Source organism: Nerophis lumbriciformis, linkage group LG26, assembly GCF_033978685.3.
Source record: "Nerophis lumbriciformis linkage group LG26, RoL_Nlum_v2.1, whole genome shotgun sequence".
NCBI classification, from domain to species: domain Eukaryota; kingdom Metazoa; phylum Chordata; class Actinopteri; order Syngnathiformes; family Syngnathidae; genus Nerophis; species Nerophis lumbriciformis.
In genome coordinates this window covers 4,395,332-4,412,500 of record NC_084573.2, presented here as the reverse complement: position 1 = coordinate 4,412,500, position 17,169 = coordinate 4,395,332, and the positions used below count along the sequence as shown (strand labels likewise).

General features: G+C 31.0%; 1 protein-coding gene across 2 annotated transcripts in view; it reads right to left on the bottom strand.

Moving 5' to 3' along the window:
• Positions 1-5,465, bottom strand: part of LOC133624043 (BRD4-interacting chromatin-remodeling complex-associated protein) — an 11,933-nt gene extending 6,468 nt beyond the window's left edge. The window contains exons 1-6 of one of the 2 annotated variants that reach the window (XM_061987629.2): positions 5,356-5,465; positions 4,642-4,829; positions 1,314-1,359; positions 1,159-1,201; positions 1,021-1,086; positions 1-941 (exon numbers count right to left, since the gene is read on the bottom strand). The exon at positions 1-941 is cut by the window's left edge and continues 559 nt beyond it. In XM_061987629.2, coding sequence (XP_061843613.2) covers positions 1-941; positions 1,021-1,086; positions 1,159-1,201; positions 1,314-1,359; position 4,642 — 1,097 coding nt within the window. In that variant the 5' untranslated portion in view covers positions 4,643-4,829; positions 5,356-5,465. Of the gene's footprint in view, positions 942-1,020; positions 1,087-1,158; positions 1,202-1,313; positions 1,360-4,641; positions 5,014-5,355 lie in introns of those variants that run through there. The other variant, XM_072916159.1, reaches the window with a different exon arrangement.
• Positions 5,466-17,169: the final 11,704 nt, after the last annotated feature.

Sequence of the window (17,169 nt, the reverse complement as noted above, 5' to 3'; positions counted from 1 at the left end):
AGGAATTGGTTTTGGCCTTGAAAGAGTCCCTGAGGCTGAAGCACAAAGGAGCCACCCTGGTTGACTAGCTGCAGGCTGACTGGTTTGGGGCGCTGCTGGGGAGTTCCTGGGGGCGCCACTGCAGGTTTCTGGCCAGAAGGCTGGGACAGTAGAATATTTGGCGAGACAGTCCCGGGAACTAGCGTGAGACCAGGAGTGGGTTTTTGCCCCGACGGCTTTGGGCTGATTTGGACTAATCTTGGCTGAATGCTGATTGGCAGCTTGGGTTGGATGGAGAGAGGGGCACGCTGCAGGACGATACCGTGGGCTGCCGCTGCTCTCAGAGTGGGGGTGAGGAGAGGTCGGCATGTCACGCTGGGAATGGCTTTATGGATGATTATACCAGACCCCTGAACCGGGCTCAGCGAGAAGGTGGTCTCTGGTGAAGGGGCAGGGAAAATGTTTCCCGGCAGGAGCCCCATCAGCTGAGGTGGGGCGGCAGGTTTCAGAGAGGGGCAGCCTGGCCCGACGGCAAGCAAGGAGGGTTGGGGGGGCTCTACTGCTGCCTGAGTGTCTCTGGGCAAGGCAGGGGCGCTGGGCATAGTCTTGGCTACAAATGGCACAGTGGGCGGAGAGTAAAGGGGCCCACTGTCTTGGGTCAGGCTGCCCTCCAGGGCCACAGTCTGTTCTGTGATGTCTGCCTCCTGCAGGCTCTGCTGAAGGATGTCGCAACACGCCACCTCCGCGTCCTCCTCCGGGGGTGCTGCCACCTCCTCCTCGCCCCCCTTTGACTCGCATCCGGACCCAAAGGGAGATCCGCCCTGCATGTCCTCCTGGTGTAGGCAGTCGTCTCCCCCCTCGGGTGACGAGAGGAGGGCCTCCTCCAGGAAGGACAGATCCACACATCCGGACGGTGGCGTCCCCGGGGAGTCTCCGCCATCTCCCAGCAGCAGGACGGGGCTCTGGAGAAGAGACCGAAGAACAGAAGGGTGAAAACAAGGCTCTAGTGTCGGGGCACCGGGGACCGGTTTTGCCACTCACCGGGGCATCTGTGAAGAGGCAAGGCTCCCCAGAGGAGGCACTAATGAGCAGGTCTTTAGTCTGCAGCTGGTGAGGGGAGGGGGGGCAGTCAGTTTTAGCTCGGCACACAAACGACTGACGGGAAGTCTTTTGGGTTACCTCAGTGGTCCCATGAAGGAAGTCATTCAAGGCTTGGGGGTCACTAAAACAAATAATAAGCATAAGTTGCTTAAAACTGTTTGTTGTTCTTGGACTCTTACAACTGTTTCTAGAAGTAGGGCGACAATTTAGGTAGATCAGGACAAGTAACTCACCATAAAACATCGAGGAGACAAGTCCCGTCATCATCCTCCATGGCCACTAAGAAATAATAATAATAATACATTTTATTTGTAAAAAGTACTTTATATTGAGTAAACAATCTCAAAGTGCTACAGTGTATTAAAAATAAAATTAAAATAAATAAAAAATAATAAATTAAAATAAAAACTAGAACAGCCAAATAGCTATAACTAGTATGCATATATCTAAAGAAAAAAGGCTTTAAAAAAAAAAAAGGGCTTTTAAGCCTTTTTTAAAAGCATCCACAGTCTGTGGTGCCCTCAGGTGGTCAGGGAGAGTGTTCCACAGACTGGGAGCGGCGGAGCAGAAAACCTGGTCTCCCATTGTTCGTAGCTAAGTTAATTAATCAAATATTGTTTTTCATTAAAACCTCTAAAGGCTTGGTGGCCACATGCGTGGACAGCACCTTTTAGCTCTTATCACTACTGAATTGGGGTCTTATGGCCGCTTATGTGGACACTTATACTGCCATCTGGTGGTGTCAGAAGAGTATAACATACAATGGAATTTGGAAATAAAAAAGTGTCAAAATAAGAATTAGCATGTCACTAAACATGAAGTACACGTTTGTGTACTTATGGACTAAGTACATCATATCAAAATATGATTCTTAGTTTTTATTCTAATTAGGGTGCAATAAGCCCAAATAGCAAAGAGAAATAAAAAAAAAAGTATGTAAACAAACAGCTTGGGCCTTAAGAGGTTTTAAGTGTCACTTCCATAACTTAAATCATACTTGCCAACCCTCCCGAATTTTCCGGGAGACACCCGAAATTCAGCACCTCTCCCGGGACAAATATTCTCCCGAAAATCTCCCGATTTTCAGCCAGAGCTGGAAGCCACGCCCCCTCCAGCTCCTGGCGGACCTGAGTGAGGACAGCCTTTTTTCACGAAGGGAGGACAACAGGGTGGCAAGAACTAAATCATCCAGACTAGAGATAAATTGTATTATTATCTTTATCTTAACTAAAAATAAATATATTTATTAATTTAAAAAAAACAAAAAACTAAATACATTTTTACTATATTTTGCTAAAAACATCAAAATTAATTGTATTTTTATTTGTATTTTTTTCCTGACTCCTTATTACATCCAGCCATAGAATTATACATTAAAATAAACATATTTGAAATAATTGATTTTAAATTATCATAATAATTCATTTAAAATTACCATATTTAATTAAAATAATTGCTTGTTTATCAACAACTTTAGCATTTTATTCATTACATTTTGAAACTCTCAGAAGCCAAGTTATGTTATATTCCTTAATATTTATTTATGCAAGTTTGAAGAATCAATTATCTAAACAGTTTTGTTTGCATATTTTCAGGATATATATATATGTAAAAATATATATACAGGTAAAAGCCAGTAAATTAGAATATTTTGAAAAACTTGATTTATTTCAGTAATTGCATTCAAAAGGTGTAACTTGTACATTATATTTATTCATTGCACACAGACTGATGCATTCAAATGTTTATTTCATTTAATTTTGATGATTTGAAGTGGCAACAAATGAAAATCCAAAATTCCGTGTGTCACAAAATTAGAATATTACTTAAGGCTAATACAAAAAAGGGATTTTTAGAAATGTTGGCCAACTGAAAAGTATGACAATGAAAAATATGAGCATGTACAATACTCAATACTTGGTTGGAGCTCCTTTTGCCTCAATTACTGCGTTAATGCGGCGTGGCATGGAGTCTATGAGTTTCTGGCACTGCTCAGGTGTTATGAGAGCCCAGGTTGCTCTGATAGTGGCCTTCAACTCTTCTGCGTTTTTGGGTCTGGCATTCTGCATCTTCCTTTTCACAATACCCCACAGATTTTCTATGGGGCTAAGGTCAGGGGAGTTGGCGGGCCAATTTAGAACAGAAATACCATGGTCCGTAAACCAGGCACGGGTAGATTTGGCGCTGTGTGCAGGCGCCAAGTCCTGTTGGAACTTGAAATCTCCATCTCCATAGAGCAGGTCAGCAGCAGGAAGCATGAAGTGCTCTAAAACTTGCTGGTAGACGGCTGCGTTGACCCTGGATCTCAGGAAACAGAGTGGACCGACACCAGCAGATGACATGGCACCCCAAACCATCACCCAACCATGCAAATTTTGCATTTCCTTTGGAAATCGAGGTCCCAGAGTCTGGAGGAAGACAGGAGAGGCACAGGATCCACGTTGCCTGAAGTCTAGTGTAAAGTTTCCACCATCAGTGATGGTTTGGGGTGCCATGTCATCTGCTGGTGTCGGTCCACTCTGTTTCCTGAGATCCAGGGTCAACGCAGCCGTCTACCAGCAAGTTTTAGAGCACTTCATGCTTCCTGCTGCTGACCTGCTCTATGGAGATGGAGATTTCAAGTTCCAACAGGACTTGGCGCCTGCACACAGCGCCAAATCTACCCGTGCCTGGTTTACGGACCATGGTATTTCTGTTCTAAATTGGCCCGCCAACTCCCCTGACCTTAGCCCCATAGAAAATCTGTGGGGTATTGTGAAAAGGAAGATGCAGAATGCCAGACCCAAAAACGCAGAAGAGTTGAAGGCCACTATCAGAGCAACCTGGGCTCTCATAACACCTGAGCAGTGCCAGAAACTCATCGACTCCATGCCACGCCGCATTAACGCAGTAATTGAGGCAAAAGGAGCTCCAACCAAGTATTGAGTATTGTACATGCTCATATTTTTCATTTTCATACTTTTCAGTTGGCCAACATTTCTAAAAATCCCTTTTTTGTATTAGCCTTAAGTAATATTCTAATTTTGTGACACACGGAATTTTGGTTTTTCATTTGTTGCCACTTCAAATCATCAAAATTAAATGAAATAAACATTTGAATGCATCAGTCTGTGTGCAATGAATAAATATAATGTACAAGTTACACCTTTTGAATGCAATTACTGAAATAAATCAAGTTTTTCAAAATATTCTAATTTACTGGCTTTTACCTGTATATATGTATGTCAATATACTCTCCCCTCTTAACCACGCCCCCACCTCCCGAAATCGATGGTCTCAAGGTTGGCAAGTATGACTTAAATGTAAATTTAAAAAAAACTTTCTCTGGAGCTATTATCATATATTAGGGTCCAATAAGCCCAAATAGCAAAGAGAAATAACAATTTAAAAAAAAAAAGCATGTAAACAAAGCTTGGGCCTTAAGAGGTTTTAAGTGTCACTTCCATAAATAGAGTAAATCTAAAAAAATAAAATAAAATAAATCCCTGGAGCTATTATCATATAAAACGGGACATAGTGACGTCATACTGCCCCGCCCCCCCGCCCGGACGCGCCACCTACTTCACAGGCGAGAGGCTCCATACAGAGCGGCAGGGCTGAGTGCTGGTGGCCGCCTCATGTGAAGCGGTGGCCGGGCTTGGCGGCGTGTGGGAGTCGGTGGCTGGAGGGAGACTCCTGGCCGGCGTGCTGGTGCTGTTGGCGGCTGTGTGGGGGAGACGATGGCCCCTCGCTCTGCCGGAGCATGGTTGCTGCAAATGTAGACATGCACTATCCGGTTAATTGTGTGGGGGGGTGGGGGGTGTTATTGTTGTGTCTAAAGGTGGATGCACGTGATTTAAATTAAAAAAAAAAAAAATTGTGGATGCGGAGTGAAGCCCTTTTGTAGATCTCATCACATTTTACAGGCTTTTTGGGGCTAAAAAAAACCCACGCAAGGCTTTTGTTGACATCACCAACAACAACAACCGCATTAGGACATCACGCCCCCTGAGCGACCCCTCGTCTAAACCCGCGGCGTGACGACGACGTGTAGCCGGGTCGCGGTGCAGGTGAAGTCACGGAGGTGATGGTGCTGATGCTGATGCTGAGGAGGAGAAGAAGGAGGAGGAGGATGGAAAATGCGCGAGCAACAAAAGACGCCGTACGTGAACGCATCACCGCGCACGATCTCGTCCCACGACGGCGGACGCGCACGATGGACGACACGCACACACACACACAAAAGAAGCGAGATAGAGGAGAGGAAGGAGGGAGAAGAAAGGGGAAAAAACTCACCCCTTCTTTGTGGTTTATTGTCCTGTCAAGCGGGGCCCTGCGCCATCGATTCTCACTCAGCCATCCTTTCACACGCTGAAAGGAGGAGCGGGGCGGAGGGGGGGTTAAGGGGAGGGGGGGGCGTGTGCGTGTGAGAAACAGACGTGAAAGGGTCGATCACGCAACACAAAAGGTGGGGGCGTGAGGAGGGGGAAGGGGGGGGGGGGATTGAAGTGTGAGCGGAGCGGTTGCCAGAGGCGAGAGTGGCCGCCTCCTGAGCGCTCTCAGGCGGCTAAGGTGTGACATCACCACCGCTGCGTTTGCACGGAGCTGCTGCCGCCTCTTTCAGCTATTATTACAGCACACCTGCGTGGCCTACATGACATCATGTGGAAGACGTTAATTCATTTTAATTATTTTTTTTACATTTATTTTACATTTTGAGGAAAAATTGCGGAAAAATATTTTTTAGGAATATTTATAGGATTAAAGTCAAATTATTTTGAGAAACAACTCTCATCCCTCAAAGAAATCCCCGAAATATTGTGAGGAAAAATGTTTTACAAGAATTGTGGGAAAATATTTGAAGAAAAAAAATATATATATATATTTTTTTTTAAAAATTTTTAATTATGCCATTTTACATGATATACATTTTTTTGTGGAAAAATATATTATGTAAAAAAAATCCTACTTGTTTATTTGAAAGAAAGTTTCAATATTGTGAGAAAAGTTGTCATACAAGTTTTTATAATTTTCTGATGGAATTTTTTTATATATAGTACAAAAAATTTAAACATTTTTATTTTTTATCTAGAAAAAAGGTTCTCATTGTACAATAATTATGTCGGAATATTTTGAGGGTGGAAAAAAAGTTGCAAAAAAATTATGCCATTTTACATATTGTGGAAAAAGACAATTTTTGGGAAAAAAAAAAGTTGCAATATTGTGAAAAACTGTTGTACAAGAATTTTCTGAGAAAAAAATTTCACAAAAGAAAAAATACTTAATTTTACAATATTATAGTCAAATATATTAGGAACATGTCATTTGTCTAGAAAAAAGGTTCTTATTGTACAATAATTATGTCAGAATATTTTGAGAAAAAAGATGCCATTTTACATGATTAAAGTAAATTATATTGTGGAAAAAAATTTTTTTTGGGAAAAACAAATTGCATTGTGAGAAACAAACTGTCGTACAAGAATATTTTGTAATTTTCTGAGAAAAAAATGTTATTTCACAAAAGAAACAATATGTAAGTTTACAATTACAATTTTTTATAATTTTCTGAGGGATTTTTTTATATATAGGACAAAAATTATACACATTTTTATTTTTATCTAGAAAAAAGGTTCTCATTGTACAATAATTGTCGGAATATTTTGAGGAAAAAAAAAGTTGCAAGAAAAAATAATGCCATTTTACATATTGTGGAAAAAGACAATTTTTTTGAAAAAAAAAAAGTTGCAATATTGTGAGGAAAAACTGTTGTACAAGAATTTTCAGAGAAAAAAATTTCACAAAAGAAAAAATACTTAATTTTAAAATATTATAGTCAAATATTCCATGAAAAAAATATGCCATTTTACATGATTAAATTCAATTATATTGTGGAAAAAGAATTTTTCTTGGAAAAACAAATTGCATTGTGAGAAATAAACTGTCATACAAGAATATTTTGTAATTTTCTGAGAAAAAAATGTTATTTCACAAAAGAAACAATATGTAAGTTTACAATTACAATTTTTTATAATTTTCTGAGGGATTTTTTTATATATAGGACAAAAATTATACACATTTTTATTTTTATCTAGAAAAAAGGTTCTCATTGTACAATAATTGTCGGAATATTTTGAGGAAAAAAAAAGTTGCAAGAAAAAATAATGCCATTTTACATATTGTGGAAAAAGACAATTTTTTTGAAAAAAAAAAAGTTGCAATATTGTGAGGAAAAACTGTTGTACAAGAATTTTCAGAGAAAAAAATTTCACAAAAGAAAAAATACTTAATTTTAAAATATTATAGTCAAATATTCCATGAAAAAAATATGCCATTTTACATGATTAAATTCAATTATATTGTGGAAAAAGAATTTTTCTTGGAAAAACAAATTGCATTGTGAGAAATAAACTGTCATACAAGAATATTTTGTAATTTTCTGAGAAATGTTATTTCACAAAAGAAACAATATGTAAGTTTACAATATTAAAGTCAAATTTCTTAGGAAAAATGTCATTTATCTAGAAAAAAGGTTCCAATTCAACAATAATTATGTCTGAATATTTTGAGAAAAATTATAAAAGTTACAAGAAAAAAGTTAGCCATTTTGGAGCTACTTGAATGTATTCATAAAGTTTGGCCTAAATTACAATGAGCACATTATGTAGAAGATGCTAATTCATTTTTATATTTTTTATAATTTGAGGGAAAATTGCTGGAAAAATATTTTTTAGGAATATTTATAGGATTAAAGTCAAATTATTTTGAGAAACAACTCTCATCCCCCAAAGAAATCCCCGAAATATTGTGAGGAAAAATGCTTTACAAGAATTGTGGAAAAATATTTGAAGAAATAAAAAAAAAAAAAAAAATATATATATATATATATATATATGTATATATATATTTTTTGATTATGCCATTTTACATGATATACATTTTTTGTGGGAAAATATATTGTGAAAAAATTCCTACTTGTTTATTTGAAAGAAAGTTTCAATATTGTGAGAAAAGTTGTCATACAACAATTTTTTATAATTTTCTGAGGGAATTTTTTATATATAGGACAAAAAATTTAAACATTTTTATTTTTTTCTAGAAAAAAGGTTCTCATTGTACAATAATTATGTCGGAATATTTTGAGGGGGGAAAAAAAGTTGCAAGAAAAAATTATGCCATTTACATGCCATTGGGAAAATATTTTAAGAAAAAAAAATATATATATATATATATATATTTTTAAAATTATGCCATTTTACATGATTCAAGTCAAATATATTGTGGAAAAAGTCCTACTTTTTTTTTTTTTTTAAAGAAAGTTTCAATGTGGGAAAAGTTGTCATACAACAATTTTTTATAATTTTCTGAAGGAATTTTTTATTTATTTTAAAGGACAAAAAATATTAAAATTGTCATTTTTATCTAGAAAAAAAGGTTCTCATCGTACAATAATTGTCGGAATATTTTGAAAAAAAAAAAAGTTGCAATATTGTGAGAAAAAACGTGTGCAATAATTTTCTGAGAAAAAAACATTTCACAAAAGAAAAAATACTTAATTTTACAATATTATAGTCAAATATATTAGGAAAACGTCATTTATCTAGAAAAAAGGTTCTTATTGTACGATAATTATGTCAGAATATTTTGAGAAAAAAAGATCAAAGTTCCAAGAAAAAAAAAAAGCCATTTTACATGATTAAAGTCAATTATATTGTGGAAAAATAATTTTTTTTGGAAAAACAAATTGCATTGTGAGAAATAAACTGTCGTACAAGAATATTTTGTAATTTTCTGAGAAAAAAAATGTTATTTCACAAAAGAAACAATATGTAAGTTTACAATATTAAAGTCAAATTTCTTAGGAAAAATGTCATTTATCTAGAAAAAAGTTTCCAATTCAACAATAATTATGTCAGAATAAAAAAGTTAGCCATTTTAGAGCTACTTGAATGGATTCACAAAGTTTGGCCTAAACTACAATGAGCACGTAGAATATGCTAATTAATTTTCATACTTTTTAGATTTATTTTTTACAATTTGAGGGAAAATTGCCGGAAAAATATTTTTTAGGAATATTTATAGGATTAAAGTCAAATTATTTTTGAGAAACAACTCTCATCCCCCAAAGAAATCCCCGAAATATTGTGAGGAAAAATGTTTTACAAGAATTGTGGGAAAATATTTGAAGAAAAAAAAAATATATATATATATATATATATATTTTTTTTTTTTTTTTCATTATGCCATTTTACATGATATACATTTTTTTGTGGAAAAATATATTATGTAAAAATTCCTACTTGTTTATTTGAAAGAAAGTTTCAATATTGTGAGAAAAGTTGTCAAACAATTTTTTATAATTTTCTGAGGGAATTTTTTTATATATAGGACAAAAAATGTAAACATTTTTATTTTTTTCTAGAAAAAAGGTTCTCATTGTACAATAATTATGTCGGAATATTTTGAGGGGGGGAAAAAAGTTGCAAGAAAAAATTATGCCATTTTACATATTATGGAAAAAGACAATTTTTTGAAGAAAAAAAAAAGTTGCAATATTGTGAGAAACTGTTGTACAAGAATTTTCTGAGAAAAAAAAAATCACAAAAGAAAAAATACTTAATTTTACAATATTATAGTCAAATATATTAGGAAAATGTCATTTATCTAGAAAAAGGTTCTTATTGTACAATAATTATGTCAGAATATTTTGAGGAAAAAAAGATGCAATTTTACATGATTAAAGTCAATTATATTGTGGAAAAAAAATTTTTTGGGGAAAAACAAATTGCATTGTGAGAAATAAACTGTCGTACAAGAATATTTTGTAATTTTCTGAGAAAAAAATGTTATTTCACAAAAGAAACAATATGTAAGTTTACAATTACAATTTTTTATAATTTTCTGAGGGAATTGTTTATATATAGGACAACAATTATACACATTTTTATTTGTATCTAGAAAAAAGGTTCTCATTGTACAATAATTGTCGGAATATTTTGAGGAAAAAAAAAGTTGCAAGAAAAATTATGCCATTTTACATATTGTGGAAAAAGACAATTTTTTGAAAAAAAAAAAAAAGTTGCAATGTTGTGAGGAAAAACTGTTGTACAAGAATTTTCTGAGAAAAAAACATTTCACAAAAGAAAAAATACTTAATTTTACAATATTATAGTCAAATATATTAGGAAAATGTCATTTATCTAGAAAAAATGTTCTTATTGTACAATAATTATGTTAGAATATTTCGAGAAAAAAGATCAAAGTTCCATGAAAAAAATATGCCATTTTACGTGATTAAATTCAATTATATTGTGGAAAAAGAATTTTTCTTGGAAAAACAAATTGCATTGTGAGAAATAAACTGTCATACAAGAATATTTTGTAATTTTCTGAGAAAATTTTTTTATTTCACAAAAGAAACAATATGTAAGTTTACAATATTAAAGTCAAATTTCTTAGGAAAAATGTCATTTATCTACAAAAAAGGTTCGAATTGAACAATAATTATGTCAGAATATTTTGAGAAAAAATATAAAAGTTACAAGAAAAAAGTTAGCCATTTTAGAGCTACTTGAATGGATTCACAAAATTTGGCCTACATTACAATGAGCACATTATGTAGAAGACGCTAATTAATTTTCATATTTTTTATATTTATTTTTTACAATTTGAGGGAAAATTGCCGGAAAAATATTTTTTATGAATATTTATAGGATTAAAGTCAAATTATTTTGAGAAACCACTCTCCTCCCCCAAAGAAATCCCTGAAATATTGTGAGAAAAAATGTTTTACAAGAATTGTGGGAAAATATTTTAAGAAAAAAAATACATATATATATATTTTTTTTAAATGATGCCATTTTACATGATTCAAGTCAAATATATTGTGGGAAAAGTCCTACTTGTTTATTTGAAAGAAAGTTTCAATGTTGTGGGAAAAGTTGTCATATAACAATGTTTTATACTTTTCTGAGGTAATTTTTTATTTATTTTAAAGGACAAAAAATATTAAAATTGTCATTTTTATCCTAGAAAAAAGGTTCTCATTGTACAATAATTATGTCGGAATATCTTGAGAGAAAAAATAAAAGTTCAGAGAAAAGAATATGCCATTTTACATGATTAAAGTCAAATATTATGGAAAAAATCATTTTTTTGGAAGAAAAAAAAAAGTTGCTGTATTGTGAGAAAAAACTGTCGAACAAGAATTTTTGGTAATTTTCTAAGAAAATTTTCTTAATTTCCAAGAAAAATTGTACCGTAATTTTACAATATCAAAGTCAAATATATTAGGAAAAATGTCATTAATCTAGAAAAAAGATTCAATTCAACAATAATTATGTCTGAATATTTTGAGAAAAAATATAAAAGTTACAAGAAAAAAGTTAGCCATTTTAGAGCTACTTGAATGGATTCACAAAGTTTTGGCCTAAATCACAATGAACACATTATGTAGAACACGCTAATTCATTTTCATACTTTTTACATTTATTTTACGTTGTGAGAAAAACTTGACGAAAAATATTTTTTATGAATATTTATAGGATTAAAGTCAAATATTTAGTGAAACAACTCTCCTCCCCCAAAGAAAACCCCGAAATATTGTGAGGAAAAATGTTTTACAAGAATTGTGGGAAAATATTTGAAAAAATAAAAATATATATATATATATATATATAAATATATATATATATATTTTTTTTTTTTGATTATGCCATTTTACATGATATACATTTTTTGTGGAAAAATATATTGTGTAAAAATTCCTACTTGTTTATTTGAAAGAAAGTTTCAATATTGTGAAAAAAGCTGTCATACAACAATTTTTTATAATTTTCTGATGGATTTTTTTTATATATAGGACAAAAAAATTTAACATTTTTATTTGTATCTAGAAAAAAGGTTCTCATTGTACAATAATTATGTCGGAATATTTTGAGGGGGAAAAAAAAGTTGCAAGAAAAAATTATGCCACTTTACATATTGTGGAAAAAGACAATTAAAAAAAAAATTTAAAAAAAAGTTGCAATATTGTGAGAAACTGTTGTACAAGAATTTTCTGAGAAAAAAAAATCAGAAAAGAAAAAATACTTAATTTTACAATATTATAGTCAAATATATTAGGAAAATGTCATTTATCTAGAAAAAGGTTCTTATTGTACAATAATTATGTCAGAATATTTTGAGAAAAAAGATGCCATTTTACATGATTAAAGTCAATTATATTGTGGGGAAAAAATTTTTTTGGGAAAAACAAATTGCATTGTGAGAAATAAACTATCGTACAAGAATATTTTGTAATTTTCTGAGAAAAATTTTTTATTTCACAAAAGAAACAATATGTAAGTTTACAATTCCAATTTTTTATAATTTTCTGAGGGAATTTTTTATATATAGGACAACAATTATACACATTTTTATTTGTATCTAGAAAAAAGGTTCTCATTGTACAATAATTGTCGGAATATTTTGAGGAGAAAAAAAAAGTTGCAAGAAAAAATTATGCCATTTTACATATTGTGGAAAAAGACAATTTTTTTGAAAAAAAAAAGTTGCAATATTGTGAGAAAAAACTGTTGTACAAGAATTTTCTGAGAAAAAAACATTTCACAAAAGAAAAAATACTTAATTTTACAATATTATAGTCAAATATATTAGGAAAATGTCATTTATCTAGAAAAAAGGTTATTATTGTACAATAATTATGTCAGAATATTTCGAGAAAAAAGATCAAAGTTCCATGAAAAAAATATGCCATTTTACGTGATTAAATTCAATTATATTGTGGAAAAAGAATTTTTCTTGGAAAAACAAATTGCATTGTGAGAAATAAACTGTCATACAAGAATATTTTGTAATTTTCTGAGAAAAAATTTTTATTTCACAAAAGAAACAATATGTAAGTTTACAATATTAAAGTCAAATTTCTTAGGAAAAATGTCATTTATCTAGAAAAAAGGTTCCAATTGAACAATGTCAGAATATTTTGAGAAAAAATATAAAAGTTACAAGAAAAAAGTTAGCCATTTTGGAGCTACTTGAATGGATTCACAAAGTTTGGCCTAAATTACAATGAGCACATTATGTAGAATATGCTAATTAATTTTCATATTTTTTATATTTATTTTTTACAATTTGAGGGAAAATTGCCGGAAAAATATTTTTTATGAATATTTATAGGATTAAAGTCAAATTATTTTGAGAAACAACTCTCCTCCCCCAAAGAAATCCCTGAAATATTGTGAGAAAAAATGTTTTACAAGAATTGTGGGAAAATATTTGAAGAAAAAAAAAAAATATATATATATATATATTAATTATGCCATTTTACATGATATTCATTTTTTGTGGAAAATATATTGTGTAAAAATTCCTACTTGTTTATTTGAAAGAAAGTTTCAATGTTGTGAGAAAAGTTGTCATACAACAATTTTTTATAATTTTCTGAGGGAATTTTTTTATATATAGGACAACAATTATACACATTTTTATTTGTATCTAGAAAAAAGGTTCTCATTGTACAATAATTGTCGGAATATTTTGAGGGGAAAAAAAGTTGCAAGAAAAAATTATGCCATTTTACATATTGTGGAAAAAGACAATTTTTTTGCAAAAAAAAAAAAGTTGCAATATTGTGAGAAAAAACTTGTACAAGAATTTTCTGAGAAAAAAACATTTCACAAAAGAAAAAATACTTAATTTTACAATATTATAGTCAAATATATTAGGAAAATGTCATTTATCTAGAAAAAAGGTTCTTATTGTACAATAATTATGTCAGAATATTTTGAGAAAAAAGATCAAAGTTCAAAGAAAAAAAATTTACATGATTAAAGTCAATTATATTTTGGAAAAACAAATTGCATTGTGAGAAATAAACTGTCGTACAAGAATATTTTGTAATTTTCTGAGAAAAATGTTTTATTTCACAAAAGAAACAATATGTAAGTTTACAATATTAAAGTCAAATTTTTTAGGAAAAATGTCATTTATCTACAAAAAAGGTTCGAATTGAACAATAATTATGTCAGAATATTTTGAGAAAAAATATAAAAGTTACAAGAAAAAAGTTAGCCATTTTGGAGCTACTTAAATGGATTCACAAAATTTGGCCTACATTACAATGAGCACATTATGTAGAAGACGCTAATTAATTTTCATATTTTTTATATTTATTTTTTACAATTTGAGGGAAAATTGCCGGAAAAATATTTTTTATGAATATTTATAGGATTAAAGTCAAATTATTTTGAGAAACAACTCTCCTCCCCCAAAGAAATCCCTGAAATATTGTGAGAAAAAATGTTTTACAAGAATTGTGGGAAAATATTTTAAGAAAAAAATACATATATATATATATATTTTAAATGATGCCATTTTACATGATTCAAGTCAAATATATTGTGGGAAAAGTCCTACTTGTTTATTTGAAAGAAAGTTTCAATGTTGTGGGAAAAGTTGTCATATAACAATGTTTTATACTTTTCTGAGGTAATTTTTTATCTATTTTAAAGGACAAAAAAATATTAAAATTGTCATTTTTATCCTAGAAAAAAGGTTCTCATTGTACAATAATTATGTCGGAATATCTTGAGAGAAAAAATAAAAGTTCAGAGAAAATAATATGCCATTTTACATGATTAAAGTCAAATATATTATGGAAAAAATCATTTTTTTGGAAGAAAAAAAAAAGTTGCTGTATTGTGAGAAAAAACTGTCGAACAAGAATTTTTGGTAATTTTCTAAGAAAATGTTCTTAATTTCCAAGAAAAATTGTACTGTAATTTTACAATATCAAAGTCAAATATATTAGGAAAAATGTCATTTATCTAGAAAAAAGGTTCAATTCAACAATAATTATGTCTGAATATTTTGAGAAAAAATATAAAAGTTACAAGAAAAAGGTTAGCCATTTTAGAGCTACTTGAATGGATTCACAAAGTTTTGGCCTAAATTACAATGAGCACATTATGTAGAAGACGCTAATTCATTTTCATACTTTTTACATTTATTTTACGTTGTGAGAAAAACTTGACGAAAAATATTTTTTATGAATATTTATAGGATTAAAGTCAAATATTTAGTGAAACAACTCTCCTCCCCCAAAGAAAACCCCGAAATATTGTGAGGGAAAATGTTTTACAAGAATTGTGGGAAAATATTCTGAGAAAATATATATATAAATATTTTTTAAATTATGCCATTTTACATGATTCAAGTCAAGTATATTGTGGAAAAAGTCTTCTTTTTTTAAAAGAAAGTTTCAATGTTGTGAAAAAAGTTGTCATGTCATTTTTTTTAATGATTTTTTGAGTGGAATTTTTTTTATTTTACAGCACAAAAAATATTAAAATTGTCATTTTTATCTAGAAAAAAGGTTCTCATTGTACAATAATTATGTCGGAATATTTTGAGAGAAAAAATAAAAGTTCAGAGAAAAAAATACCATTTTACATGATTAAAGTCAAATATATCATGGAAAAAGACCATTTAATTTTTCTTTTTTTTTAAGTTGCAATATTGTGAGAAAAAACTGTCATACACGAATTTTTGGTCATTTTCTGCGAAAAAAATGTTAATTTACAAGATAATTATTTAAGATTACAATATTAAAGTCAAATTTATTAGGGAAAATGTCATTTATCTAGAAAAAAGGTTATTATTGCACAATAATTATGTTGGAATATTTTGAGAAAAAAGATCAAAGTTAGCCATTTTAGAGCTACTTGAATGGATTCACAAAGTTTTGGCCTAAATTACAATGAGCACATTATGTAGAAGACATTGTGAGAAAAACTTGGCGAAAAATATTTTTTAGTAATATTTATAGGATTAAAGTCAAATATTTAGTGAAACAACTCTCCTCCCCCAAAGAAACCCCTGAAATATTGTGAGGGAAAATGTTTTTAAAAATTTTTGAGGAAATATTCGAAAAACAAATATTTTGAGAACAACTTTTATTTTTTTAATTATGCCATTTCACATGATTCAAGTCAAATATATTGTGGGAAAAGTCCTACTTTTTATTTCAAATAAAGTTTGGCTGCCAAAACAAAGAAAAAGGAAACGCCAAAAATGGTTAAAAAAAGAACCTGATTTTTCTTTTCAAGGACCTATCAAAACATGCATCAGTCTCCAAAACAATATAGTTGAGGGTGGAATGTGTGCCAAATTAAAAGATGGATATGTTTAATGAAGTCTTCAATGATTGTTTTTGTCATCCTAAACAGAAACCCACATCCTGGCTGCAAAAACGAAGAAAAAGAACGCCAAAAATGGTAAAAAACTGATTTTTCTTTTCAAGGACCAATCAAAACATGCATCAGTCTCCAAAACAATATAGTTGAGGTTGGAGTGTGTGACTAATTAAAAGATGGATACGTTTAATGAAGTCTTCAATGATTGTTTTTGTCATCCTAAACAGAAACCCACATCCTGGCTGCCAAAACGAAGAAAAAGTGAACCCCAAAAATGGTAAAAAAGTGATTGAAAGCAAATCTTTATTCAGAAGTCAAACTACAATAAAAATATTTTAAAGTAAACCCTGCAATATTGTGAGGAAAAAATGTTTTACAAGAATTGTGGAGAAATATTTTAAGAAAAACGTTTAAAAAAAAAAAAAAAAAATTGCCACTTTACATGTTTAAAGTCAATTATATTGTGGAAAAAGTCCTACATTTTTGGGGTAAAAAATAATTGTATGACAACTTGTGAGGGAATTTTTTTTATTTTACAGGACAAAAAATATGTAATTTTACAATATTAAAGTCAAACATTAGGAAACATGTCATTTATCTAGAAAAAAGGTTTTCATCGTAGAATAATTGTCAGAATATATTGAGAAAAAATTATGCCAATTTACATGATTAAAGTCGAATATATTTGGAAAAAAAGTTGCAATGTTGTGAGAAAAAACTGCCATACAAGAATTTTAGTAGCCTTCTGAGAAAATGTTTTTATTTCACAAGAGAAAAATGATCTAATTTCACAATATTAAAGTGAAATATGTGAGGATTTGTTTTATTTAGAAAAAAAGTTTGTAATGACATCTTGGCTGCCAAAACGAAGAAAAAGTCAACGCCAAAAATGGTTAAAAAAAAAAGATTTTTCTTT